The sequence below is a fragment of the Hibiscus syriacus genome, unplaced genomic scaffold, assembly GCF_006381635.1.
Source record: "Hibiscus syriacus cultivar Baekdansim isolate YM2019G1 unplaced genomic scaffold, ASM638163v2 tig00110379_pilon, whole genome shotgun sequence".
NCBI classification, from domain to species: Eukaryota; Viridiplantae; Streptophyta; class Magnoliopsida; order Malvales; family Malvaceae; genus Hibiscus; species Hibiscus syriacus.
Genome location: NW_024062713.1, coordinates 135210 through 155932, shown reverse-complemented (window position 1 = coordinate 155932; position 20723 = coordinate 135210). Strand labels below are relative to the sequence as shown.

The 20723-nt window shown below is 35.0% G+C and overlaps 2 protein-coding genes and 2 pseudogenes across 2 annotated transcripts; 2 read left to right on the top strand and 2 right to left on the bottom strand.

Moving 5' to 3' along the window:
- Positions 1–1588: 1588 nt before the first annotated feature.
- On the bottom strand, positions 1589–2029 carry LOC120121760. The gene has a single exon (XM_039141047.1). It carries the CDS (start codon positions 2027–2029, stop codon positions 1589–1591), a length of 441 nt encoding a protein of 146 aa, XP_038996978.1.
- A 774-nt stretch (positions 2030–2803) lies between these two features.
- LOC120121740 (DNA repair protein UVH3-like) lies at positions 2804–11926 on the bottom strand. The gene is given in 21 exon segments (XM_039141034.1): positions 2804–3471; positions 3474–3630; positions 3736–3914; positions 3917–4075; positions 4078–4261; positions 4441–4525; positions 4728–4864; positions 4963–5215; positions 5437–5522; positions 5967–6161; positions 6608–8387; positions 8577–8761; positions 9486–9539; positions 9644–9721; positions 9897–10011; positions 10093–10214; positions 10341–10418; positions 10644–10722; positions 10825–11000; positions 11418–11668; positions 11750–11926. Coding segments are annotated over 21 exon segments (4956 nt in total). The 5' UTR covers positions 11838–11926; the 3' UTR covers positions 2804–2956.
- LOC120121759 lies at positions 11904–14078 on the top strand (annotated as a pseudogene).
- Positions 14079–17868: 3790 nt separating this feature from the next.
- LOC120121758 lies at positions 17869–18927 on the top strand (annotated as a pseudogene).
- The last annotated feature ends 1796 nt before the right edge of the window (positions 18928–20723 follow it).

Below are 20723 nucleotides of genomic sequence, written 5' to 3'. Positions count from 1 at the left end.
TAAAAAAAAAATATTTATTTAAATATAATTAGTATATCAATTTATAATTTTAAATAATTTTCATAAGTATCATATTTATTTAAAATATCATATATATGAAAAATATATTGTGATCTCAATTGAAAAATATATTATTTTTAATGTATAGATCTAGTTTTTTAATAATTCAAAATTAAATATTATTTTAAATAATTATATTTTTACAAAATGATATTTCACCTCATAAAATTATAAATAATTAATATACTAATATTAAAAATATAAATAATTTTAACTTTACAAATTTATCAACATTTTACTAAATTAAACTCTTTGTATATTATTATTATTATTAAGTTTATAATTTTGAGTAAATTACGAAGAATAAGAATTTAGAAGGTTCTATATGAAAAATTTATTATTTTAGGGGTATTCGAATCCAAAGTGGTAGAATTGTTCATTACCTAAAATTTGGAGGTAATGACATTCTCCCACCATTTTATCCAAAATACCACTATTGGTAATAAATTATTACCTAATAATGATCTTTTATGTGAACCAAATATGAGAATACAATTCCAAAAAGATTAATCCCCTTAATAATAATATTTTCCGTGAAACAAATCCCTTATAATAAAGTGATGAACCTCTTACACTTTCTTATATAACAAATGGATCACGTTTTCCCGATTTTAACTTAAGGATGAAGTACGAATCAACTTACCTCATTGGTTAAAGAAATCAATATTGTTTCTTGAGGTCATAGGTTCGAATATCGGAATCTGTAGCAAAGTTTCATTATCAAATAGTTGAAAGTATTTAGAACATATGCTACTTTATAATTACCTTATCTTAATAAAAAAAAACCTACTTAAAGATGAACATCTCACACTTTCTCCAATTGATCAGGTTATTGGAAAATATAGTTGTAGATGCAGTTATACAAGTGTTTACTTGGTTCAACTCCTAGATAACAAGCTGTACCTGACAAATTCCCACTTGCCGTGACAACACAATACTTTTCTAATTAACAAATAAAACAGATAATATTCTCTATATACGGCTACGATACATCATATTACCTAACCGCTTATTTCTTACCTAACCACTTATTTCTAACTAATTGTCATGGTCAGAATATCATACTATGGGTAAACTACATGGTGACCACTCATTATTACCCATTTCATTTTTATCGGTATTTCGATTTTCTCAATTAAACCATCCAACTATTTAAATGTTCCAATCAAACTACTCGTTAATTTTAAACGGATGAGATAACGTGACAATTAAAAATATTAGTAATTTCATATTTAATCCTTAATATTTATACATTTATCAATTTGGTCATAATTTAATTCAATTAAAATAAATTTAATCTTCAATTAAATGATGACACATTTCTATCTGGTTAGAACATACTTTCTTAATTTTTATTCATAAGATGATAACGTGTCATCATGTTATTAAATGGGAAAATAACATTGGTTAATATACATTAAGAGGGAGTTTTTTTAGGAACGTAGATTTCATTATTCCAATTGCGTCATAGATTACATTGTTTTAATATAATCTGACTCGTCATGATAAAACCAAAAAGGATTGGGATTCAAAAAGCAAATTGGGTGAGGTTGTAAGCCACCTTGTTTACCTCTCGGTTAATAAAATATTTAAGCCCATTGTTTGAGGCAAGGAACCCTCGTGCTTCGTTGAGTAACAATCCGTCTGTGTCGCTTTGATTAGTGAGACTATTGATAATGGAAATCGTATCGCCTTCGATGATCGCGATGTTCCAACCAATCTCAAGTGCAAACTTGATCCCTTGCGTGAACGCTTTAACTTTTGCGGACCCGACAGTGAATGTGTAGGGGATTTGCCAACACATCCCACCAACCACCATTCCATGATTATCCCTTGCAACAATTTCGATGACAATAACATTGCTAGAAGTGCTGTAGGCCCCATCAACATTAATCTTAATGGTAGAGTTTAGCGGTTTATACCATTCGAGAGCGGAATGTGGTCGTCGGTTTGTGTGTCCAGCCTTCATTGACCTCAAGGAATTCAGAGTAGATTTTCAGGCTGCAATGATCACCTCTCTGTCATTCAGTGTATCTCCATCATGAAGAAATTGTTCTGCCTGTTCCATAAGTTCCAAAGAAGCACAACCAATTGCCATTCCAATGTGATCCAACTGCGAAGCAGACCAATCTAACCAATATTTGCAGGACGCTCCCTGCCACTCGATGATGTGGGTCCTAAGGCTTGAGTGTTGCAGAGTGTTCTTCGATTTTGGGCAGTCCTTTAGGGCGTGAATCAACGTTTCCAAAGTATCCCCACAGAAGGGGCAGGCTTCCTCAGAAAGGTGCATTTGGGACCGCATCATGACAAACCTCCATCCAAAGATCTTGATTTTTGACATGACGGGAAGTTTGGTAAGGGTCTTCAAGATTCTTTCATTATCCCTAGGGATCTTGTTCCGAAGAAGCAGTCAACTGTAACCCGATCTAGCCGAGGTATGAGGGCTCCAAATAAGCTTATTGAAATTGGATGGGGCAATCCGGGTTCTCATAATTTTTTCCGCGTCCTCAGTTAAAATAACTCTCCTTATTGTACTTTCGTCTCATCTTAACACCCTTTGAGCATGAAGTCTGAACATTTGACAGGGTTAACATTGTCGAGATAAGAGCTAGTTCAAACATTACAACGTGTTCCATATCTATTATGTTTAGTGACATTTTATATTTTTAAATTTTGTTAATAGAAGAAATAATTGTTTTGTTTCAAACATTTTTGAGGTATACTTTGATGAATGAAAGTCTTGGAACTTTCTTGAAATTCAGCTTTGAGATTTTGTCATCTATAGTCCAATATTCGGAGTCTAGAGAATTTTTAATTTACACAAGTCCCAAGAGAAAACAGATTGATAACTTGCATGCTCTAATTGTTTCAGACAAGCCAGAAATTCGACTGCAGTTCACCTCTTCCGGCGCTTTCTCTTCAAGCAAGGCATTGCCCTTAGACCGCCTATGAATGTCGCTCTGACACCACTTGAGCTTGTCTCTTGAAGTGGTGCACTTTCCTTGCAATCATCTTTATTTGCAGCATTTTGATAGTCCAGACACGGTGCAACAATTGGTTTATTATTATCATTGGCTTTGTCCATAAAAGCAAAGCACTCGGTTGCTTGTACAGGATCTTGGTAGTAACCAGTATCTAGATCCTTGGTTGTCTCACTTTCTTCCATGCAAAATCCACCTCCCATTTCCAGGTAATCGTTAGTCGGTTCGGTTTCAAAAGAGGGATCATGTTGGCTTGCCTCGGGTTGATCATCGTCTCTTTCTCCAGTGCAAAATCCGCCTCCCATTTTCAGGTAATCATTAGCTGGTTCAGTTTCAGAGGGATCAACTTCTTGGTTTTCATCAGGTTGATCAGTTGCCCTCTCATCCATGCAGAATCCACCTCCTGTTTCAAGATAGTCTCCATCGATCGCCAAGAAGGCTCTCTAGCTTCAGATTGGATCTTTTCTTTTACACCATTACCTGCTTCTTTCTCCATTGCGTCTTCACCAGAGGAGTCTTTATGGCTCACTTCAGCCTCATCTTCTAGGTCATTCACGGTGTAACTCACAACTTTTCGAGTTCGCTTGGACTGAAGAAACAAATAGAGTTGAAGCAAATCATTAATATCCCCAAAATGAGTTCACTCGGAGTTCCTTTCAGGGGCAATTAAACCAAGAAAATGAAAATAGCTTACCCTTCGCACTTCACGAGGCTGATCTAACTTCTCATCAACTTCCCGATTATCATTACCACTATCATCATCAGAAGAGCTGGTTTCAGACTGCTGAAAATCACGACTTGCTTTACGCCTTTTTCTTCCTTCACCACGACCTCTACCTCTTCCATTCCCATCTGATTGTTTGGGGCTCTTAGCCTCTGCGACATCTGTTGTTGTTCTGGAGTGCTCATTTGAGATGGAACATCCTTACCAGAGTGTTGCCGTTTCCTTGATGTCTTAGGCACTGTTTTCTCCATGGATTTGCTCTGACATTGAGAAATGTTCCTTTTCATGTTTGAACTTTCCCCTGATTTTTATCTCCACTTTGGACTGGGCTAACTCTTCTCTTTTTCCTACTTTTAGAACCTTGTTGCATGCTATCATCTATCAGCTCCGACGACTGGTTTCCGGTGATTCCTTTAACTGCTTTCTTAATTCTCATGCTACGGATTTTCGCAAATCTTTCGTTGAAAGTGTAGAAGGCTTCCATTCGCAATTGAGTCTTCATTAAACAAGTAAAATAAAATGTATCAAGAATTTCATCTGACAAGTCCCTTGAACCAAAAAAAAAAAACCATGAAAAATACCACTACTGTTCATGATTCTTTACTAGGTGATGCTGTGAATGCTTAGAGTCACGTGGAGACCAAGCATAAATGATAAAGGGAGAAATAATCTAACCTCACGGTTTTCGTATTCTCTTAAAACAGGCAGAAGCAACTCGTCCGATTTCTGACTACCCCATCCAAATTTCTCCCAGCACAGTCTGCATACAATCAAGGCAGATCAGAAAACAATTATCACATATTTTCATTCAAGCACAGAGCATACTCCAGTAAGAACCGCAAAGGTGTTAACATTAGAATTGTTCTTATAGTGTTTGCTAAAATGCAGAGCCATGAACAATACTTTAAAGTCATTTTTAAAGAAAGTTAAGATCGAATTGTAAGGATTGTAAGGTAACTCACTTGCGAAGGACAAAAAGATCTGGCCTTCCCCATGTGAATGACTCAGTTGACTTATCGACTTGTGGCGAAGAATATGCAGAAATAACTGCTTCACTTGGGAATGAAGAGGGTATATGCCAGTTTTTGCTCACATTCCTCTGTACATTATAGGAAATTAAATTCATAGAACACGGAAAAAAATAATATTTTTGTGATAAAAAGGAAATAGAAAGTAACGAGGAAACAAGTTATTCACATGCTTGTCCATGAAAATCTGCTTTATGTCATCTATACAATCAGTAGACTGCTTGTTCTTGTCAGCTTGAAACGTTTTCTGATCTCCGGTCCTTCTTTCAGACCCTCTCTTCCTTGCACTGGATCCTTCTTTCACATTAAGCTTCCCCAAGATAGTAGGATCTGCGGATTCAATCCACTCCCGGAATTTATGAAGTCCATCTTCTCCTGGGAATGCATTCACTACCTCAATAGCATTAACAATACCAATTCCACTGCGTTAGAATGTACATAAGTTAAAGACCAAATACTTGAAGGTTATCAATGCAGAAGAGCACCAACTAAGAACTAAATATTGATAAGAAATCCAAACGTAAAAAAAAAAGAAACGATTCCAAATGAAGCAGGTCTAGGAAAGGAGTTGGCAATTAAACGGTCAAATTATATTTCTTTTAATTCATGAAATCAGTAGAGTCAAAATGCCTCCATTATTCACCTAACCCCTTCAGTGTAGTCACTCCCAAGAAGCATTGCCATTCGCATTAACTTTTCCCTTGTTAATCCAAGCTCCTTCTCAATGTCCTGGAACAAGAGAAATAAGTAAACCAGAAAATCGAGGGAAACGGAAGGGGGGAAGACAAACATAATGAACACACAAGGCACTTAACGTAGGCCCTAATAATGCAAAAGAAAAGTCAACAGTAAAAAATCTTTACTGGAAAGAAATAAAAAGTAAGAACACCACGAACATATTGTATGTGATAAGGGCCCCAGAGAACCACCAAAAGGGAAAAAGGAAGCAGAACATGACAGATGAAGTTTGCACTGGAAAGATTCTAGAAAAACTAGCAATACTTTTGAAAACCCCAAATCCACCCAATTCACAGAACACGTTTACTGTTATGAAGCCTAAAAAAGAAATGAGAACTGGTATTAATCTTGCACCATGAAAGAGTTGCCAAAAATGAAAAGTATTTGAGGTGCAAGAAGAAAATAACTGCTTTGTAGCTTTGTCAAGATCCTGACCTGCATGAAGTAAGTCTCCACATATTTCCGATCATCAAATATATTCTTGTAAACACTTCGTGCTCCAAATAAGAATACATCAGAATCATCAGTGACAACACCATCAACAAGGTTTGTAAGCTCCATATAAGCACATTGAGCTTCTGCCTCCATTGGTGCAATAATGTAGGGTAAGCCAAACATTTGCAGCAATTCCTGCAGAGCGTCATGTCAACAGATATTAGGCATAGAGAATTTAACATTCAAAGACACCTAAATCTTTCAATATGAACCAAGTTAGATAAAATTTTCATGTTTGTTCTCTATCATGTTATATCCCTTTTGTTAAGAAGCTAGACCCTAGTATGTAAGTTACAAGAGAGAGAAATAACCAAACATGTGCGTGGTGAACATAAATTTCAAGTAGCACGTCTCTTGGATTTTTATGTGCCAACTAATTGTTCAGAAATATATAATCAATTTTTATATCTCAGACCCTTGTCACTGTATTATAGACTTGAATGCTACCTTACCAACTATTTGGCTTCCCCATGTTAGTAATCATTCAGAATCCATAAAAGATGATTACAAGCCAAAGCAAGCGATCTGTTGATCATGACAATGAATGTTCTAAAATGCAAACAAAAATTCAGAACACCCACCTGACACTCTGCAAACATCTCACTACTCACAGATTCTGCATTACGTTCAAGCTTCCTCTGCTCATCTACCATATTGATACATTCCTGATCTAGAATTAGCAGTTCCTCATCCAAGCTAGTCTCCGAGAACTTAATTTCTTCACTATCATTGTTCTTAATGGTAGACATGTCTTTATGCTGCTCTGCTTCGTTGACACAATTTCTGTAAGGTATATCCCCTGCTAGTTCTTGCTCAATGTGAATATCAGATATTATTGTATTCACATAAGACTGTACCCGGGGAATGGATGACCCAACTGCCTCAATTGATTGCTGTGATGGTTTACATTCAAAATTATTTTTGTTATCTTGACCCAAAACAACATTACTTTTCTTATCACTGACCAGGTTAGACAGCTCATCTTCAGAACCAGTTTTCTTATCAACCAGAATGGCACCAGGAAGTTCACCATGTTCTGTATACAAACTATGAGAACTGTCCTTAAACCCAATGTCAGACATGGTGGGCACCCTGTCAACTCCCTTAGAAGCAGCCCAGTGCTTCCCTGTAGGAAAATTGAGCCTTTCAATTGTTGCAACTAATTCCGAACTTGCATTGCACCTTGATTGTTCAGAATGAGAACCATCAGATCTTTCAGAAGGTTTATTCAGTAGTGTCATGTTTTTATCAGAATTATGTATAGGTGATGGGCCCTTGGGAGAATTTAAGCTTTCTGATATATTTGGTTCATTCCCAGTGTACAGCTTCTGGAGTCTATCTAAATTTTCACAAGATTTATTCTGACTATTAACATTATCCCCTGGAAAACTTGGTCCATCCATATTACCCTTCTCGTGCAGAGATCCAAAACCTTCATCCAAGTTTTCTCCTAAGGTTTTTGATTCAACAACTTCAGAAGGAAAATAATTAGATTTTTCAACGCCTACATCTGTAAGACTTCTCCTTATCGCTTCCTGTAGATCAGACTCCTCTTCCAAATAACCTTTAGAAAGCACTCTACCCGATTCAACAGGGACAGAGGAACTATTGGGAGCATCAGATGGCTCTTCCTCCCATTCAACTTCACTCTCATCAGTAATATTGTTTTCCTTGTTCAAAAGAGTTTTTTCAGCATTCATACCAAGAGTAACACCATTCCCATTTCCTTCAACCACAACTTCCTCCCACTCAAAATCTGAATCAGAACCCAAAGCCTGCTTTCTCGAAGATTTTTCCTCAGGAGAAGGTAGTGTCACAGGATCACCTGCTGCTAACATTGCAAAAATATCACCATCATCATCATCAAAATACTCGTTCTTTCCATCATATTCGAAAGTTATTTCCATACAAGCTTCAGTTTTAAATGCAGACTGCTGGTTCTCATTCACATTTACAGATTCAGAGTTACCATCATGTGAAATTTCTACAAAATGGTTTCCACTAGATACACTCTTTGAAGTGTCAATTTTGTTCTTATCTGGCACAGACTGCAGATTCACACCCTTATTCAAATTTGTTCTTTCCTGTTCAATCTCTTTCATCAAATCTAAGTTCCTTTGTAAATCACGAGTCATACGAATCCCCATACCTCTCACTCTACTGACACATACACGGCCTATCTCATCAAGATATGTCCCAACATCGTCATCAGGAGCACTAGTAGATTCATCAGGGACTGAGTCTGTTAACACATTAGACTTACAGCTTGGTTTAACACTACACAAAGAACCTGAAGGATGATCTGAATGTATCTCTTGTTGCTTATTTTCATCTCTCTCTTTTCTAGCAGATGCAAGTACCCTGGAAAATTTAAGAATGTATCACCCAAACTAGTTATTACTCCTGTAAAACGACCCCCCAAAAAAGAGAAAGCAAGCAAAGAACCAGTATTTGTTTGAAGAAGATGCAAACCAAGCATTAAAATCTGGGTTTTAATAATAAGTTCACAGCTTGCATGGTCATGTGGAAAACAACAAAATTACAACTTACTGTTTGTCTCCAGTAAATGACGATGAAAAAATAAATTCTCTGTTGGCTTCAGAGGCTATCCTGGACGTCTGTACGCCAGCAACCCCCCTCCCAGCAGCAGCTTTCTGAACTTCATCTATCTCTCGACGGAAAGCAACAGTTTTAAGATAAGATTGTATTTGTAGCTCAGAGAACTTTTCAGGCGCCTAGAGTAGAAGAGATTAAAGGAAAGAAAACCCGTAAGGCTCAAATAAATCTACCAAATCAGAGTGATTAAGGTAAAAAAATGCATCAGCGACGAGGTAAGCTTTGATAAAATATAAATATGTAGGTTTAACCCATACTTTTAATGTGTTAGGTCGAACCTAACATAGTCATTAATGAAACAAATCCACTCTATAAGACTTCCTGATATTAGTGATATAAAATTAACTTGTTGATTCCATCATGCAGTAAGTAGGAATGCCAATAGGGAGGCAGATGAATTGGAAAAAAAGGGAATTGGTTAATTTTGGGGTTTGGTTGTGTTTTGGTTTTATTTTTTGACCAGTTAGACTGGAATTTTTCGTTTTCTATTTTCTGTAATCCTGGTTTTTATCCCCTATCAATAAAATCTGAGGTACTCTTTCCCCCCTTCCTCTTTTTGCCGTGAAATCTCTCCGATCTAGGGTAATTATGAAGGGGGTTTTTAACGAGACCTCCAATTCTTTTAAAAAAAATCATGCAGAAACAGCTCAGCACTCAAATGAATAGAAAGGGAGGGGGCAGCTTCTTAAACTATAAACCAACAAATATTAATATAGTCATTGTTATTGAGCAAATGGAAGACACAAGATAGTTAAACAAGTAACACCTTCAGCAGAATCCAGTAGCTTTCGTTCAACATGGTATGCATTCTCATTGCATATAAAAAAATCATCAAGAATCTACCTTTTTGACTTTTTGATACTTTTGTCTATTTTCAGCCATCAACCTTTCTCGCATCTATAAACAGGAATGAAACAATAAGTATCAAAATATATTGTGAAGAAGAAGCGACAATCCAGAAATGACAAAAACATATAACCATATTATACAGATATTTTCACCTGACTAAGAAGATCAAGTTGCAGAGATGGAGGCAAAGCAGCTAAAACAGTGGGATCAACATTCCCAAGCATTGCTGGCTAAAGTTAAATAAAATTAAAAGATCAATAAAGAAATATATAAAAATATGTTATCATGAAAGGACTGAATTAATAAGATCAAGTAACCACAGAAAGAGACTTGAGTTAGCAAAGAGGGCAACAAAACATTTGACCACAATACTGTCATCATTCTTTTCTCGAAGGAAAAACTTACAAGTATCATCTCTTCATCTTCATCACCATCCTCCTCAGAAGGGATAGCTGCAACTGATGCTGATGCATTATTAGCTAAGCTGCTATCTTCCTGTGCTGCGAGAGACGCTGCCAACCTAAATTAACTCATTAAAACAATCAAAACAAAACAGTCAAACTGAGCAGTTCGTCTGAATTTAACTAAAAATGTTGCTCACATTTCATCCAGCTTTTCCTGATTGCAACTAATTGATGCCGTAGTGTCATGTTCTATGCTACTCCTCTCAATGTTAGATTGATTCGGGTTATTTAGTAGAATATTCTTACCCTTAGCATCATTCTGCAATTTAATCAAACACAACAACTAACCAATATCAACCATCAAATTATAATAATATGGAGAAAATAAAATCCATTACACAGAAACAGCAAAATCTCAAAACCAGCCTAAATATGGGGTCCCTACCTGCTTAAGAAGTTGGTGTTGCATTGATTGTGGCAAGGCAGATAAAACATCAGGATCAATATTTCCATCAATATCATGCTGCAAACAAATCAAGTACAATAGCCATCATAAACTACATAAGTTGAAAAAAATTAAAAGCAATGAGCAGTAAAAACACTTTATTTGATAACCCGAATATAGCGTACTTCTCCAACAAGAACTTGAGTGATACTTCCATTAAAGTGGTTCAATCTAGCATAAAACGTGAAAAGCAACACTTCTACAAGGATAGAAAATACAAGTATATAGTTATTAAGCTCTAACCAGTATTATCACTTCATCTTCATCTTCATCTTCATTGTCCTTGTGGCCCCCATCCTTTGCAGTACTAGGCACTTCTAATCTAGATACAAAGTGATCAAAAATGAAAAAAAGCCCATTTAAAAACAAATATGGTAAAATAATATCCTTAAAACAAAAAGAAACTATTCAATTGACGGCTTACTTTCCCTTCAGCTTTACATCATCTTCTTTTGTCAATTCCACATTGGCATTATATCCTGGAATGTTAGTGTCAGAGCGGTTATCCGAAGAAACCATCTTACCCTTATTACTATTCTTTTGCATTCTCCTCTGGTTATCGAGATCCTTTGCCAACTCTTTCAATCTCATTTGTTTTAGCTATTAATCAATAAAACATAGAATAATAACCCAAAAAAGAATGAAGCTCGATGCAAACAGGGGAAAAATCATTATCTCCACCACACATTACAAATTATATAATAACAAGGCAACATGTAGAAAATAAATTAACATAAGAAATTTGCAATTTTCATTTGATTCGGTTGCTACAAGTTTTAACCCTTTTTCTAATCTAAAAAAGACTAATACAAATACTATATTTTTAAGAAATTAAAGAACAACATTTACTTGAATCATTTGGAATTTATTCCTTTTTAATTAAATACAATTACTTTACTTTTATTTTGACAATTAGAAGAAAAAAAACTAATAGTAAATAACCAAAATTAGCTTGAAAATTCAGCATTCCATCATAGAAAGTTAAAAAATGAACCTAAAAAGGGAAAGAAATGTTACTTGATTGAGGAGCAATTTTTCAGCGGTTTTGCGGATCTTAGCCTGGGCATTTTCTCGCTGCCGACGGCGAGCAATAACAGTGCGGCGCTTGAGAACCGGCGTGGCACCGTCGAAGACGAAAACAGGCTTAGTTTTTAGATATAAAAGCTTGCAAATTCTCCTGAAAAACCCTAACAAATGCGCGTTCCGAACCATTTCTCCTTTCTCATCTCGCATCGCCTTCATGAATTGAACCATCCAAATACTTGCATCTTCAAAAAATTAAAATAAAAAAAAGTAAATAATTTGTTAAAACAATGTACAATTGCAAGTTTTAGGGATTTCGAGTTTACCGATGGCGAGTTTCTTTCCGGCTAGAGTTTCAACGGACACGCGGCGGCCGACGGGAGCCAGTAGTTCCCAGAGACCGTGAACTCCCATTTTGGCTTGATCAGCAAGATTTTTCAAACATTTTGTTTTTTGTTTGTCGAATTATAGAACTTTACCATGAAGTTCGTTGCCATTGCCGCCAAAGAGGCTGAGCGATTGATAAAACGGCGTCGAACTTACGTACATTTCTTTTACCCACTTTCTTACATTGATTTTTTTTAAAAAATAATTACTATAATTTTTTATACCCAGGGCAGTTTGTTTACCTCTTAATAGGATTATTTATTATTTCGTACTTCTGAATGATTCAGTGTTGATTGATTCAGTAAAACAGTGCTGAATGATTCAGCACAGAAGTACATTCTGAATGATTCAGAGCCAGTAAACAAACAATATGTCAAATTCAGAGTTAATTCATCCAGAGCCTCAGAATCATTTAGTATCGGATAATTCATATTGAAAGTATTTGAATTTTCATATATATCAAATCCACTAATTTTTGCTGGGTTTTTGGGTCGGGCTCGAGACTCGGTACTCAGTCACCAAAAGTTTCCACTACAATTTCCTGCAATAAATTTGCAGGTTCAATAATAAGGCCTTGATCCTCTTTCGACCAATCTTGCTCTTTCAATTTCAACAAAAATACTTTTCAGTAGACACATTGTTCAAGGTCTTGTTATTTATTACATAATTGTGAGTTTGAAGTTGAAGCAGCTAACTGGTTTACTATGGACTATGTATGCACGTTCACACGTACCTTTCATCTACCTTTTCTTTTTAAACTAATTGCATTGTAATAATGGAGCACAAGCTGATGTCGTAACAGGTGTGCTGCTGCTGATGTCATCAAATGCCTTATAATGTTCAGTTGTGGAAGAAATCTGATGGTATTGAAGGAGGGAAATACTTCTTTGCAACATATTTATACTGTCCCTCCAAAACAAAATGCAGCACATTTCAGCAAAGAAACATGGTTTTCATAGTATTAGTTTGATGCAACCAAATCTTTACCTTGTGTTGGCTGTACTTCTCCCTAATTGCGTGTAACACCCTAATTTAGGGGTTATGTTTTTTTCTAGATTAAATATGAAATTGGTTGAAAAATAATTGTTTTATTAGACCATTATTTATTAAACAAATGGATGATAATAGAGTAGGTAGAAATGGACAAATTGTTGGTTGTGATGGGATTAAATTAATGATAATGAGATTGCCTCCAACCTTCACTTTTGGCCAGTATCCACCAAAGCCTTATCTTCAAGCATAAAATCCCCAAACAATCAACGTTTGAGCTAGCATGAAAAACTATACCAAATTATTTGCTCAATGGCCAACGACGCTAGCACCACTCCATGTACCTTTTATTCACCTACAAAACCACCGTCACTTTTAGAACCGTTGGCTTTTCGCTATTCTCCTAATGGTTTCTGTTTTAATTGTTATTACCTTCTTCATGAGAGCTGCCTTTGATTCATGTGATCGAAACGTTTCTGCTACTGTTGATGGTATCGGCTCTGCTCGGAACGTCATTCAAGCCTCCGAGAAACGAACGCCGCAGATCGCTGCTGCAAAGCCGAGTCCGCTCAGTTTTATGAAGTCGAAGGTCGTTCAGCTGGTGTCGCATGAGCTCTCGCTTTCTGGTGGACCACTGTTGCTGATGGAGCTGACATTCCTATTAAGAAGTGTTGGTGCTGAAGTTTATTGGATTACAATTATAAAAGCATTTGAAACAGATGAAGTAATATATAGTTTAGAACATAAGATGTTGGACAAAGGAGTGCAGGTTTTCATGGCTAGGGGGAAAAAAGCTTTAGATACTGCTCTAAGAGCTGATTTGGTTGTTTTGAACACTGCTGTTACAGGGAAATGACTGGATGTTATTCTTAAAAAAAAGGTTCATCGTGTTTTGCCTAAGGTGTTTTGGTGGATCCATGAAATACGACGCCATTACTTCAAATTAGACTATGTAAAACATCTTCCTTTTGTAGCTGGTCCTATGATTGATTCGCATGTTACAACTGAATACTGGAAGAATAGGACTCCAGAACGTTTGAAGAAATATCAAGGAACTGATGCAAGTTGCAGAAGATAGTGTGGCTAAAAGGGTTTTTGCGTGAACACGTTCGTGAATCTCTTGGAGTGCTCAATATGGATTTACTCTTTGCCTTAATAAATGAGATTGAAATGTGGGGAAAATGGGGTTATGATTCCAACAGGAAATCACGTGGGTGGAGTCAAGGCTTGGTAAGAACTTTGTCTTGTCTCATAGTTTCCTTTAGTTTTAGTTTATGACTCAATAGTGCAAATTAATTTGGTTCAATCCCTAATTATATTGATTAATTATTAAAGTAGCTCCCACAAGTATTCTATTATACTAATTGGGTTTCCAAATTATTATTTCAATACTAATAAGCTATTTTTATGGCAAGGGAAATTATTTAGATACGAGTTAGTAATTTTGATGGCCTGGATCGTGAGGAAAATATTAGAAGTTGAATTAAAGATCGAGGGCGTTCAAATGGAATTTAAATGGTCGACCAATATTGCACGAAAATCGAGGTAATACATTACTACCTCTTTATGCTTTAAAGAACATGTTGGTATTGGTAAATGCATGAATGGAAATGTTTGGTCTCATATGTGTAATTAATGAAGTTCTACACTCGATACGAATGCGATAGGAAGTAAGTAACTGAATATGGCTCAGATGACTATTATAAGAAATTAGAGGACACTTAGAATTAAATTACAAGTTCTGGAATTAAGTGATAAAGGAATCAACCATGGATATGTAGATTATAATTTATCTCATTAAAGGTACTTAGATGATAAATTATGAGAATATTTTGATTAGGTAAAATTACGAAATTACCCTTATGTTGGAAAATGACAAAAATTGTCCCTGGAAGTGGATTAATAAATCTGAAAAGACATATTGATCTGATAAAACTATTGATGTGCATAAGAAATATTAGTTTTACTTGGAAATTCTGGATAACTAGTTTTTAACCCTAAGAGGGTTTATGTAAGATACTAGAAGTCAGTTAAGGAATTATTTCAAGATAAGAGAATGTTCGAAGAAGCAATTAACCATAGGATCTCTAAATTATAAGTATGTTCGTTAAGAGTTAATACCAAAGTTATCTGGTTAAGAAATTATGAAAATGCCTTGAGAGGTAAAAATAGTCCGAGTTGACCCTGAATGAGAAAATACTTTGAGGATTTGTACTTAACTTGATTAAATACGAATTTAATTGTTAAGATCTTGTCTTTGTAAAAAAAATTCATGATATTCCGTTTGTAAAATCTGAGAAGGCACTTGACCCGAAAATATCCGAGTATTTAGTAAATACCTGAAGAATAATTTATCGGGGGTATTCTGCTGTCAGAATTGTTCGAAAGGACGAAAATAAATGATAATATTGAATTTAATAGTAGGATCGGACGGAAGAAAATGATTAAAATAAATTGAATCTATAAAATGACCAAAATACCCCTGTAATGGAAATGACCCAAGAATATCACCAAGCTTAGGAATGATTGGATATCCTCGAGCTCTGAAATGAATGGAATAAGACTGAGCATCAGAATGACCAAAATACCCTTATGACCTAGAATAAGTAAATGTCTTGGACTAATTAAGTAATCCAAATAAGCATAGGTGTTGGACTACCTTTAAAAGTTATGGAACACAGCTTAAGTGAGTTGATCAATCGTAATGATATGTCAGTACCTGGATGATATAGATATTACTTGAATACGTGTTCGTCTTTTCAAGTGTGACTTGATGATAATTTTGGAAGTATTCAGCTCAGCTAAACTCTAGATCGCATTCAATATTAAGAAGTGGATATTCATTAGACAAATCAACTACGACTAGCAAATTGAATTGAACGGAAGTGCAATATGTATATGAAATTCAAAAGTCTGAATTACTATAGAAAACCCTAAAGTAACTCTAAAGGACTTGATTGCTAAATGAACTAAGTAACCTCAAAGACTGAGAATTAAGTAAGAGATTGGAATAAGTTTGGAAACTCGGATGAACTTATATGATGTATCATCCCTATGGATTATGAATCACAAATCAAGTATGTCAGCATTTCCTGGTATAGTTGAAACATGGAAATGAAATAAAGACCATTAGAATATTTATTTGTCTCCTTAAGATCTATTCAGTGATGACTCAGAAGATGATCCGTGGATAAGAATATTTGGTATTAAAGAGTAAATACCCTAGAAGGTTAATAAATTGACAAGTTGATAAGTATTGGTTCTGGGAGCTATTCATCTGGAGTTGTTCGATAATCAGATTAATCGTCATAGATTGTAAAGATTCTGAATACCTTCAGATTTCGTAGAGCTTCAGAAAAGTGTCCGAATAAGATGATCCCGATAAATCATATCATGAATAACTGATGATTCTGTCAGTTAATGAACTTTTCAAATAGTGATTCTAACTTCCGACATTTTATCGGTAAAATGATGATTCGTGTCTCTCTACCCGATAAGATTATCCAGTATCTCTGAATAATATGTGTAAACTCTGGTGTGTTCCCTAATCATATAAATATTTTATCTGATTTCCGACTTGAATTCTGTTCTGATACATGACCTGAATTCTGTTCTGATTTCTGATCTGGATTTTGTTCTGATATCTGTTCTGAATTCTGTTTTGATTTATGATATCTCTGTTTAATGAAGAAAATATGTTTTAATTAGGGGGTATTATTAAAGGAAGTATTTCCGCATATTCCTCGGCTTTGTGCTCAGGGCCTTACAAGTTGTGTGGGTTGGGTGTATGGTTCTAGGGAACCTACACATTATGTTATGTTGGGATAGGGTATATATATATATATGTTTTAAAAAGATCTGAAAAGTTACATGGTTTTTTTGGGAACACACTGGATAACCTATTCTGATCTCCTGAACTCAGTCATCCGAAATATTTCTCTGAACTGAAAGCTCATTGTCCGTTACCACCTGAAATATCAGTAGGATCTCTACTCAACATAAAAATCTGTAAATGTTCGGAAACAATAAGGAAATATATATTTATCTGTATCTGCACGTTCATCATCATCATCTGGTAGTTTTGTATTACTGAGCTTTCCAAAGCTCACTCTGTTACTCATCTTTTCAAGCTAAAAGAATTGTACCAGTGCAACTATCGACTTAAGTAAAGGAGTTCTTCCAGTGCTATTTTCAGAGTATGGTACATGTGATTAGGGGGCATGTAATTGTATTTTGTTTTAAATATGAGTCTGAAAAATTTGTTTTATTTCTAAATACTGATAAATGATTTTATGAGTTTACATCTTCTGATAAAAAAAGTTTTAATTTTCTGAGATTTTACAGTGGGTCGCTCCGGTGGCCCTAATGTCACACTCTAGATCGGATCGGGTTACCCGTATCGGTCTGAGGGGGTTACATTTAGTGATATCAGAGCTTTGATTTGAGTCAAAATTTTCATGATAGACCGGACGATCGAATTTTAAAAAAAGATGTTTGGTCAGTACATGCCCTAGACTACAATCGTACTTCTTTGAGCCGGAACTCCAAGGTTGAGTCCCTATATGTAACGAGCAAACCTAAATTTTTATCCATTAAGACTTTACTTTTGCATAAAGGAATACCAATAACATTTATTTGAATTTTGTGAAGTACATTACTAGACATGTGATAGTTACTCATTTGAGAAATTTCGATCCAACTCTAGAAATGAAATTTAAATATGTTACAGCTCCATGAGCCTATTTTCGTAACCAAGGCTGAATTGATTCTACAAGGATATTTTCATTTTGATTATTTTATTGGAATGAGGAAGAGTTATGAAGAATGTATACTCAACGGGTAAGGATTAGTGGATGATCCATACTTTTGTAAAAGCTACTTGAAGATATGAAAAAACTGATAGAAGTTTCATTTATGCAATTCGGTGACATGAATGAATTTCGAGGATGAAATTATTTTAAGGAGAGGAGAATTGTAACACCCTAATTTAGGGGTTATGTTTTTTCTAGATTAAATATGAAATTGGTTGGAAAATAATTGTTTTATTAGACCATTATTTATTAAACAAATGGAGGATAATAGAATATGTAGAAGTGGACAAATTGTTGGTTGTGATGGGATTAAATTAATGATAATGAGATTACCTCCAACTTTCGCTTTCGGCCAATATCCACCAAACCCTTATCTTCAAGCTTAAAATCCCCAAACAATCAACGTTTGAGATGGCATGAAAAACTATATCAAATTATTTGCTCAATGGACAACGACGTGAACTCCTCTCCATGCACCTTTTATTTACCTACAAAACCACCATCACTTACAGAACCGTTGGCATTTTGCTCTTCTCTTAATGGTTTCTGTTTTAACTGTTATTACCTTCTTCATGAGACCTGCCTTCGATTCATGTGATCGAAACGTTTATGCTACTATTTATGGTATCGGCTTTGCTCGGAACGTCATTCAAGCCTCTGAGAAACGAACATCGTAGATCACTGCTACAAAGTTGAGTCCGCTCAGTTTTATGAAGTCGAAGGCCTTTCAGCTGGTGTCGCACGAGCTCTCGCTTTCTGGTGGACCACTGTTGCTGATGGAGCTGACATTTCTATTAAGAAGTGTTGGTGCTGAAGTTTATTGGATTACAATTATAAAAGCATTTGAAACAGATGAAGTAATATATAGTTTAGAACATAAGATGTTGGACAGAGGAGTACATGTTTTCCTGGCTAGGGGAAAAAAGCTTTAGATACTGCTCTAAGTGCTAATCTGGTTGTTCTTAACACTGCTGTTGATGGGAAATGACTGGATGTTGTTCTTAAAAAAACGTTCATCGTGTTTTGCCTAAGGTGTTGTGGTGAATCCATGAAATATGACGCCATTACTTCAAATTAGACTATGTAAAACATCTTCCTTTTGTAGTTGGTCCTATGATTGATTCGCATGTTACAACTGAATACTAGAAGAATAGGACTCCAGAACGTTTGAAGAAATAGCAAGGAACTGATGCAAGTTGCAGAAGACAGTGTGGCTAAAAGGGTTTTTGCGTGAACACGTTCGTGAATCTCTTGGAGTGCTCAATATGGATTTACTTTTTGCCTTAATAAATGAGATTGAAATGTGGGGAAAATAGGGTTATGATTCCAACAGGAAATCATGTTGGTGGAGCTAAAAAAATAAGTGGAAAATCGTATCATGGGTCCTCAAGGCTTGGTAAGAACTTTGTCTTGTCTCATAGTTTCCTTTAGTTTTAGTTTATGGCTCAATAGCGCAAATTAATTCGGTTCAATCCCTAATTGTATTGATTAATTATTAAAGTAGCTCCACAAGTATTCTATTATACTAATTGGGTTTCCAAATTATTATTTCAATACTAATAAGCTATCTTTATGGCAAGAGAAATTATTTAGATACAAGTTAGTAATTTTGATGGCTTGGATCGTGAGGAAAATATTAGAACTTGAATTAAAGATCGAGGGCATTCAAATGGAATTTAAATGGTCGACCGATATTGTACAAAATTCGAGGTAATATATTACTACCTCTTTATGCTTTATAGAACATGTTGGTATTGGTAAATGTATGAATGGAAATATTTGGTCTCATATGTGTAATTAATGAAGTTCTACACTAGATACAAATACGATATGAAGTAGGTAACTGAATATGGCTCAGATGACTATTATAAGAAATTAGAGGACACTTATAATTAAATTACAAGTTCTGGAATTAAGTGATAAAAGAATCAACCATTGATATGTAGATTATAATTTATCTCATTAAAGGTACTTAGATGATAAATTATGAGAATATTTTGATTAGGTAAAATTACGAAATTACCCTTATGTTGGAAAATGACAAGAATTGTCACTGGAAGTGGATTAAAATCTGAAAAGACATCGAAATTACCCTTATGTTGGAAAATGACAAGAATTGTCACTGGAAGTGGATTAATAAATCTGAAAAGACATATTGATCTGATAAAACTAGTGATGTGCATAAGAAATATTAGTTTTACTTGGAAATTCTGGATAACCGGTTTTTAACCCTAAGAGGGTTTATGCAAGATACTAGAAGTCTATTAAGGAATCATTTCAAGATCAGAGAATGTCCGAGGAAGCAATTAACCATATGATCTCTAAATTATAAGTATGTTCGTTAAGAGTTAATACCGAAGTTATCTGGTTAAGAAATTATGAAAATGCATTGAGAGGTAAAAATAGTCCTAGTTGACCCTGAATGAGAAAGTACTTTGAGGATTTATACTTAACTTGATTAAGTACGAATTTAATTGTTAAGATTATGTCTTTATAAAAAAAATTCATGATATTCCGTTAGTAAAATCTGAGAAGGCACTTGACCCGAAAATATCTGAGTAATGAATAAATACCTGAAGAATAATTTATCGGGAGTATTCTGCTGTCAGAATTGTTCGAAAGGACAAAATTAAATGATAAGATTGAATTAATAGTAGGATCGGACGAAAGAAAAAGATTAAAATACACTGAATCTATAAAATGACAAAAAATACCCCTGTAATAGAAATGACCCAATAATATCACCAAGATCAGGAATGATTGGATATCCTCGAGCTCTGAAATGAATGGAATAAGATTGAGCATCATAATGACCAAAATACCCTTATGACCTAGAATAAGTAAATGTCTTGGATTAATTAAGTAATCCAAATAAGCATAGGTGTTGGACTACCTTTAAAAGTTATGGAACACAGCTTAAGTGAGTTGATCAATCGTAATAATATGTAAGTACCTGGACGATATAGATATTACTTGAATATGTGTTCGTCTTCTTAAGTGTGGCTTGATGATAATTTTGGAAGTATTCAGCTCAGCTAAACTTTAGATCGCATTCAATATTAAGAAGTGGATATTCATTAGACAAATCAACTACGACTACCAAATTGAATTG